Source organism: Abramis brama (genome assembly GCF_963993115.1).
Source record: "Abramis brama genome assembly, chromosome: 21".
Lineage (NCBI taxonomy): Eukaryota > Metazoa > Chordata > Actinopteri > Cypriniformes > Leuciscidae > Abramis > Abramis brama.
The window spans coordinates 9036494-9045649 of record NC_139983.1 but is presented as its reverse complement, the minus strand read 5'-3'; the positions used below and the strand labels follow the sequence as shown (position 1 = coordinate 9045649).

At 36.5% G+C, this 9156-nt stretch overlaps 1 protein-coding gene across 1 annotated transcript; it reads left to right on the top strand.

Annotated features, from left to right (window-relative positions):
- The first annotated feature begins 569 nt into the window (after positions 1–569).
- LOC311072634 (tyrosine-protein kinase Src42A) lies at positions 570–8837 on the top strand. The gene is made up of 9 exons (XM_084097785.1): positions 570–909; positions 1682–1803; positions 1970–2136; positions 2236–2395; positions 4437–4592; positions 4736–4791; positions 6460–6607; positions 6693–6824; positions 7068–8837. The coding sequence occupies exons 1-9, from the start codon at positions 629–631 to the stop codon at positions 7259–7261; spliced, it is 1416 nt and encodes a 471-aa protein (XP_083953911.1). The 5' UTR covers positions 570–628; the 3' UTR covers positions 7262–8837.
- Positions 8838–9156: the final 319 nt, after the last annotated feature.

Genomic DNA, 9156 nt, shown 5'->3' with positions numbered 1-9156 from the left:
GCATTTAAGATACAGTGTTTTAAGTTGCTTGGCTTTTGTGTAACTCGTAACACTTTACAATAAGGTTCATTAGTTAACATTAGTTAATGTATTAACTAACATAAACTAACCATGAGCAATACATTTGTTAATGTATTTGTTCATCTTTGGTAATGTTAGTTAATAAAAATACAGCTGTTCATTGTTTGTTCATGTTAGTTCACAGTGCATTAACCAATGTTAACAAGATTTTAATAAAGTATTAGTAAATGTTCAAATTAACAAAGATTAATAAATTATGTAAAAGTGCAGTTCATTATTAGTTCATGCTAACTAATACTTATGTTAACTAATGAACCTTATTGTAAAGTGTTACCGTGTATCTACAAAGTATCTACAACAACACCTTGTCATACAAATGAAAAGCTATGCAAGCGTGCTACAGCCTTTTGTTTTTGCTAAAGTAAATCCAACTGGATGACATCAGGGAAATTCTGATCATTTTTTTCACCAAATACTTCCTTGACCTAAATGTGACCAATAGGAACTTGTCTGGCTACAGTGAGTTGGTATTATAGTAGCCTAGTCATGCCACTGTGCCATCATTCTGCTCTTATGCACACGGCATGAGAAGATATGACTGGTGAACATGGGGAATTCTTCCTGTAAACGCTGCTGCCGGTGTTGCCAAACGAAGAAAGAACAGCCGTCCATCAACCGTCACAGGGTCAAGTCAATCCACGACTATCCCTCACGCACAATATGGGATTTAAATCTGAAGAAAGGAGATGTTCTGGAAGTGATATCAGAGACTGAGTACTGGTTGTTCGTGAGGAGACAAACAGCTAAGGGTGACGGATCTAAAGTGCATGAACATGGATATGTGCCTAAAGACTTCGTCAAGCCGCTGGATAGCGTAGAGGCTGAGTTGTAAGTCCTTGAGTTGTTCTTTTGATCATTTCGAGCTTGTGTGAATGAATAATGTGCAGAGTTATATCATGCTTTTGTGGTTTGAATCCTTGCCCTGAATGAAACTGGAATCCCATCTTTCCAGTTTCACAAGTTTAGGTGAAACAGCTACAGTGCTGTTATTGCTCGTTTGTGTTTCTCTGCAGAAATGACTCATGAGAATGATCACAGAGATGGGGTTTGGAAATTACTTATAGAACACTAAGATATGCTATTAGGATGAAGCTTATGAAAACTGTCTTGAGACAAGTATAAGAAATAATAAAATACAGATCATGTAACATTATTAAAAAATATCAAATAAACACATTTCCTCCGTATTTTAATTAATAATGTTGAAAAAAAATGTTTTTTTTATAATGTTTCATAAAATATGATTTTTTTTCATAAAATAATTTTTAAAAATAAAAAATCAGCATAAATATTACAGTTTAGTAAACTTAAAATGATACTTTGCAAATCAATACATTTAATAATAAATAAATAGTACATTTATTTTTCAGTTTTATTTATCTATAATTGTATATGCCTAGGCTATATATAAATAAAATTGCATATATAAAATTGTACATGTATATTAGTATGTGAAAGAGTTTTTTTTCTTCGAGATTCATCCATTATATTGTTTACTTTATTGTTCAGTTAATCTGTGGTAGTAGAATGTTGTTACACCACATACATTGGACACAAATAAAAATGAACGTCATAAAAACTAGTATCAATCTATTTTCAGATGGTATTTTGAGAATGTTAAAATGCGTATAGAGGCCAGGCGATGTCTGCTGAGACCCCAGAACCATGAGGGTGCATTTCTCATCTGGAAGTGTTATGAGAATAACAATTACTACTTATCAGGTACATGTGATTCACACACATCATGTCTCAAGCCTCTACTGCTTTTCATTTAACTGTATTTTTTCATTCTAACTATGTTGAAAAGATATCATTTAAAAATGAACCAGCCTTAATCTTAACTTCCAGAGCAGATGAATAACATTTTCTGTTATTATTTAATTTAAAGTGAGGAATGGACCTCATGTACGACATTACCGGATCAAGCAGAGGGAAAGCGAAAAGCAGTTTTTCCTTGTTCATCATATAACTTTCCAGACCTTGCGTGAGCTGGTAGAGTTTTACTCTAAAAATGAAGGCGGACTCTGCACAAAGCTTCATGAACCCTGTGTGAAGGTCAGTAAAGAGTTTGAACCTACAGATTATTGAAAGCAGGGCAGCATCCTATAAATACGTTTTTTCAGCTCACTTCCTATCTGTTTATTACTCTTCTAGCTGGACCAGCCAGCTCCTCTTACTCTGTCATTTGACTCCAAATGGGAGGTAGACAGAAGTTCACTAATCAGAATAAAGAAGCTCGGCAGTGGGGCGTTTGCCGATGTGTGGCAGGGGCTCTGGAACGAGACAACAGACGTGGCCATCAAAGAGTTCAAAGGTAATTAATAAATCGGTTAATTCAGTGGATCTTGACGGGTTTTACTTCAGGTCCCATATTTTACGTTAGATATTGAGTGGCGAACCAACAGTGTTTATCATACAAAAGCAAACAAAATGCACAACTTGGTTAGACATAAACATGGAATTCCATCATTTTTTTACCCTTTACATTTAACTGTAAAAGGTAAATAAATAATCTGCTTGAAGGATTAAGATCATCCAATAGTTCATTTGGGATAGTTCATCCAAAATTTTAAATTATGTCATTACTTACCCTCAAGTTGTTTCAAACCTGTTTGAGTTTCTTACTTCTGTTGAACACAAAATAAGATATTTCAAAGAATGCTGGTGACCAGAAAGTTGATGGCACCCATTGACTTCCGTAGTAAGTATACTATATGCCTAGTTCTGTCATGAAACTCTATATGGCGCCGAATGATGGGTCCTTAATGCAAGCTGATGATATTTGACAGCGTCAACTACTTGGCACAAGCTGATTGGTTCATGTCGCATCTGCAGCCAATGAGCTTGTTGCTCAACATTTAAATGGCTGGTTATCATTCACGATAGCAGTTTGCAGCGTGCTTTCAGAGTTCGTCTAAAACCCTCCACCTTCTCCAGCTCCACCTGTAAAGATCTGCTAGGGGTTATATGCTATTTGTGCAGCAGCGTATCGGATATGTATTGGCAGTCGCAAGTTCCTGTACTTGTTCTGCAGCAGCAGCAGCAATAATCTACAACAACAGCAGCAATTCAGCAGCCAAGACCAAATACATTAACATAGTAATATCCATAACAATGCTAAAAATCTTTAGAGAGTTGTCATGATAGAACTTCTTTTGTGTTCAACAGAAGAAAGAAACTCCTACAGGTGTGACCATCTGCCTAATAAGCTGTTGGTCCTCCGCATGTGGCCAAATCAGCGCCGACCTACCAAGGCATGGACTATACAAGAGCCCTGAATGTGTGCTGTAGTATCTAGCGCCAAGCTGTAAACAGCAGATCCTTCAAGTTCTATAGGTTATGAGGTGGAGCCGCCTTAGATTGAACATGTTGGTCCAGCACATCCCACATATGCTCGATTGGATAGAGATCTGGGGAATTTTTTGACCAGGGAAACACCTTGAGTTCTTCATCATCGTCCTCAAACCATTCCTGAACAATGTGTGCAGTGTGGCAGGTGCATTATCCTGCTGAAAGAGGTCACTATTGTCATGAAGGGGTGTACCTGGTCTGCAACAATGTTTAAGATCGGTCGCACCTGTCAAAATCCACATGAATGGCCGGACCCAGGGTTTCCCAGAAGAACATTGCCCAGAGTATCACACTCCCTCTACCGGCTTGTCGTCGTCACTTCTCCAGGTAAACGGCGCACACGTACACGGCCGTCCACATGATGTAAAAGAAAGCAGGACTCATCGGACCAGGTGACCTTGTTCCACCTCACCAAGTTCCAGATCCAACGCTCGCGTGCCCATTGTAGGCTCTTTCGACGGTGGACAGGGGTCATCATAGGCACTCTGATAGGTCTGCGTCTACACAGGAGAATGATGCTCTGTGTTGTGGTATTCCTCCCATAACCATCATTTAAATTTTGTGCGACTTGTGCCACAGTAGACATTCTGTTGGCTCGGACCGGACGGGATAACCTTCCTTGCCCTTGTGCATCGATGAGCTCTGGGCGCCCAACACACCTGTAACTGGTTTACCGTTTGTCCCTCCTTGGATAACTGTTGGTAAATTCTGCAACACACAAGCCTTGCCGTTTCAGAGATACTCTGACCCATTCACCTTGCACTAACAATTTGGCTCTTGTCAAAGTCGCTCAGATGCCCATTTCTCCTGCATCAACACATTGATTACGAGAACTGATTGTTTGCTTACCATTTACTCTGCCCAGACCTTAACATGTGGCCTTGTTAGGAAATGATTAATGATATTCGCTTCATCTGTGACCAGTCATAATGTTTTGGCTCATAAATAATTTTTCTTGGTTTGTTTTATGATGCAACTTTTTGTCTGTACCATTTTACTTGCAGTTGTCAATTATCCATATATCAAAACAGAGATTGACATCATGAAAGAGCTGCATCATGAGCGTTTGCTGAGGCTCTATGCTGTGTGTACCACTAGTGAACCCGTCTGTTTAGTGACAGAGCTCATGAAAAATGGCTCTTTAAAGACATTTCTCATCAGTAAGTGAACTAATGTTAACTTGTATGCAGATGATTAACACCACAGATACCTTTACCTTAATCTTTATCTTAATTGACACATTGCTTTTACAGAAAAAAATGATACAATTTAGATATTCACATAAGCTTATATCTTTCCCCAGGCCACAAAGAGAAACAAGATCTAGAGTTTTCGCTCATGATGGATTTTGCTGTCCAGGTAACTTGATTTCTTTGAGAGTAATTGAGATCTGGAGAATTTTTAGACCAGGGCAAATATCAAATATCAAAAATCATATGACCAGTTTTCCTTAAAGGGATTGTTCAACCAAAAATTAAAATTCTGTCATTAATTACTCACCCTCATAGTTCCAAACCCATTAGTCTTTCATTGATCTTCAGAACACAAATGTAAACCTGAGGGCTTTCTGTCCCTCCATTGACAGCTACACAACTACCACTTCATTCTCGTGTTACGCAGCACGTTTGAGCTTCTGCGAGAACCAATGAGGTCCATTCTCGTGTTACGGAGCATATTTGAGCTTCCTCAAAAACATTTGTTCTGGTGCGTCAAGAATGTTCTGTTAAACTTCGGTTTATGTCCGCTGATCAATGCTTAAATGTAAATAAATGCCTAAATTCAATCTGTTCATCATATAAAATGACCATGATTAGGACTGTAAAAAAGAGTCTTTTGACAAATAAGAGTGGTTGGAAAAGGGTTACATATAATCAATATTTATCAATATAATATATTTGTATCTCTATTAGTAAGCAGTTCATAGACTTGTTGCTCTGTTGGTTTAGGCGGCCGACACAGCAACACTGATATTGATGTTAGGGAGGGTGAATGTGATTTCACCAAGTACCAAATGTTCCTGGATCAACAACTTTGATGATCCTGGAACAACTTTCCAATCAACCAATCAGATCTGAGGGACAAGTTTACAGTTTATGTCAAGTTTAGGCTTAGAACCAGGGTGAGGTGCTTTAGCATCAGTGTTATTCACCTATCGTTTCCCTCTGATTTTAGGGAAAAGTTATGGGTTGGGTTATATTTAGGGGTAGGGATAGGGTAAGGACTACATTTTGAGGTTAAATTAATGTTGATCCAGGAACATGTCTTACTTGGCATGTTCATTATTTTTGCAATTCCGTTCAGTGCTGCTGTCATGCAAGATTGGCTGCTCCTCAATATTCATTTTGATGTTTCCTCATTTCCTCGCTCCTCCGTCCTTCAACCCATGACCCGAAAATCAATCATCATGAAGGACATATTGATTCTGAGGAACGAGGAAAGATGAAGCCCTCATCGTACACATGCATTAACACTTATTTACATCTGGCACAACGACAGCAGTGCATCTTGTTTTATAAAGGCTGATTTAACCATAGCAAGATAAAACAGCAGCACAAAGACTATCAGCCTAGTCTCTTTTTTCATCAGGGACTTTTTTTTTAGTTGATGCTAAACCAAGGCCATGTCTACAGTATATTTTGAACACTAGGAGAGGGATTCAAAAATGTGATCAAAAATTTGATTGGATGGTTGTGGTTTGCTATTGGTGGATCTCATGTGAGTGACAGGTTGTCCCGCCCTCAGGCCAGTAAACACTCATCAGAGAAGAGAAGTCGGTGCAAATTATTTTAATTAAAGATTATGAGGGCATAAATACTGCAATACTCTTTATATTTTTGACATTGATGAGTACTGTAAAACCAACTAAAAATTTGACTTGTAAAACTTTTTGTCAAATATTGGCAAGTATAAGAGATTTGGGGAAACAGTTTAACCATATCTAATTATTGGGGCGGACTTTTCCCCTCAATGTCTATGGTGATTAAGGCCCTGTGGTAAACTAATTCTTTATTTTGCTGAATCTCTCAGATTACAGAAGGAATGGCTTACATTGAGAACAAAATAGTTCACAGGGATCTGAGAGCTGAGAACATTTTGCTTACCGACATGCAATGCTGCAAAATAGCCGATTTTGGACTTGCTCAAATTAATCTACCAGGAAACAGGGTTTCATCAGGTGAGATATCTGATATGTATACGTTCATGCAAGCAAATTATAAGACAAACAATAACTACAACAGTTCTTTCTCATGTACCTGCAGATATTAGGGTCCCTGTAAAATGGATGGCCCCTGAGATTTTCGGTAACCAGGAGTACACAAGCAAAAGTGACGTCTGGTCTTTCGGCATCCTTTTAACTGAAATTGTCACGTATGGAGATGACCCGTACCCTGGTAAACATGCTTAATACATGAATATTAAAGTAAAAAAACACTAAACATAATACATAAATGTTCTAAGAATGCTTTGCTAATGCTCCCATTAGGTTATGAAAACATTATTTCGGTTCAAAATGTTTTTTTCTTGGTTACGTGAACATTAAAGAAAACATTACGAGAAAGTTACGAGAACATTCCCTGTTTGCTGGAATTGCATCTCACCGAACTCTGGTATATTTCTTCCTTTTACAATCTCAGGTCAAGACAAAATTACATGCGTTCGAGCCATTCAGAGAGGAGAGCGTATGCAGCGACCGCCTGGCTGCCCCGAAGCGCTCTACGACATTATGCTGCTGTGCTGGAGGCCAAACCCTGAAGAGAGGCCAACATTTACTGAGCTGCAGGAGAAGCTGATGGCTTTCATACATGAGCCTGTTACTGAACTGGAGTAGACTCTGTAGATATGAGAGAGTTGAGAATATTTTGAGCATGTAGTAGCTTATACAGTACGTAACCAACATGAGGTAATCGCACAATTTTTTTTTTTTACTGAAATGCATTATAAAGCATTACAATCAAAACTTAAATCAACATAAAGACAGTACAAGAAGTCTTGAAATTGATTTGTAAATACTCAAATTATATATATATATGAAGAGTTCAGATGCAAAAGCCTCTATCTGAAATCTTCTTCTAGAATGATCATTTTTATCAAGCTCGTATATTTAAGTTCAGTAATTTCACTTAAATGACAATTAATAGGTCATTTTCATTGCCATTTAAGTGAAATTACTGAATTTAAATATACAAGCTTGATAAAAAAGATCATTCTAGAAGAAAATTTCAGATGGAACTCTTCATATATATAATTTGAGTATTAGATATAAAAAAGCACAATGTTTTGCATTGTGACACTATTTTCATGAAAAGTAAGAACATTTAAGTCACAAATTTATGTGTGTAATATAATGTTCTTAATTGTCAAAAATAAAAAATAGTTTCACAATGCAAAAACAATATTTAATTTTGGGGTGACATCTTGACAGGTTTCATGAGATTCATCCATACACTATATCAAGACTGTTACATAAATCTCTCATGCACATGATTATGAATGACTATTACTAGTAACTAGTAGTATTGCTTATTAGTATTACTTAAGGTGATTATGATGTTACTTAGATTCAATATTCCATTGCTGACTGACCTTTTTTGACCAATGTTGCTATACTAAAAAATAATGGCTGTTCTGATGTTGTGAAATGGCATGTCAACTTTCAACATTTGGTGACAGCGGAGCCTTTGCAAATGAATTTTCGATTTTTAAACTTTTATGTTGACTCCGTAAACTATTATTGGAGCATGTATCTTCTGTGACCTGATAAAGAACATTTGAATGTAATAATGTGAATTTTTAAAATGCCTGAGCTGTTGCTATTACTGTAAATGCACTTTTTTTTAAAGGCAGGTTTCCTTCTTCCTTCTGAGAACATTTCAAATGACTTTTACATTACTAAAATGTTTTAAATAATGCTTTAATGTTTTAAACGCTCTAAATACTTCGTTGACTGATTCCTAATCAAGAATTCCACACTGTGACTATTAGTGAAGCTTTACAGTACTACTTACTGTTATTCTAAGTATAGCCTACACTATTTTCTTTATGTTCAGCATATTAGTATGATTTCTGAAGAATCATGTGACACTGAAGACTGGAGTAATGATGATGAAAATTCAGCTTTGCATCACAGGAATAAATTACATTAAAAAAAATAGAAAATAGTTATTTTAAATCGTAATATTCACAATATTAAAGGGTTGGTTCTGCCAATACCAAAATAATGCCAAAATAGTTGGAACACAAATGAAGATCTTTTTAATGAAATCTGAGAGCTTTCCGTCCCTCCGTTGACAGCTATGCAACCGCCACTTTCAAGCCCCAGAAAGATAGTAAAGACATCATAAAATGAATGTGGCTCCAGTGGTTTAACCTCGATTTTATGAAGCGATGTGAGTGCTTTGTTTGCTAAAAAAAAAAAAAAAAATCATTTTTTTATCAATCTCCAACACGCATGCATTGTGGTGCTTTCGTGAATATTTTTTTTATTATTATTATTTTATTTTTTTCAAAGCAAATTGTGAAAAAAAAAAAATCAAGGTTAAAGACGAACAAAAAGCTCTCAGATTTCAGATTTCATTAAAAAGATCTTCATTTGTGTTCCAAAGATGAATGAAAGTCTTACGGGTTTGAAACGACATGAAGTTGAGTAATTAATGACAGAATTTAAAATGTTTTGGGTGAACTAACCCTTTAATGTTTTACTGTATTTTACTGTATTTTGATCAA

What these genes read in the sequence shown, in the direction of transcription:
- LOC311072634 (XM_084097785.1), top strand. Translation starts at nt 629, where the DNA reads ATGGGGAATTCTTCCTGTAAACGCTGCTGCCGGTGTTGCCAAACGAAG. An exon ending in TGATGGATTTTGCTGTCCAG is followed by an intron (nt 4,792 to 6,459) that starts GTAACTTGATTT and finishes TGAATCTCTCAG; the next exon opens with ATTACAGAAGGAATGGCTTA. An exon ending in TGGAGATGACCCGTACCCTG is followed by an intron (nt 6,825 to 7,067) that starts GTAAACATGCTT and finishes TTACAATCTCAG; the next exon opens with GTCAAGACAAAATTACATGC.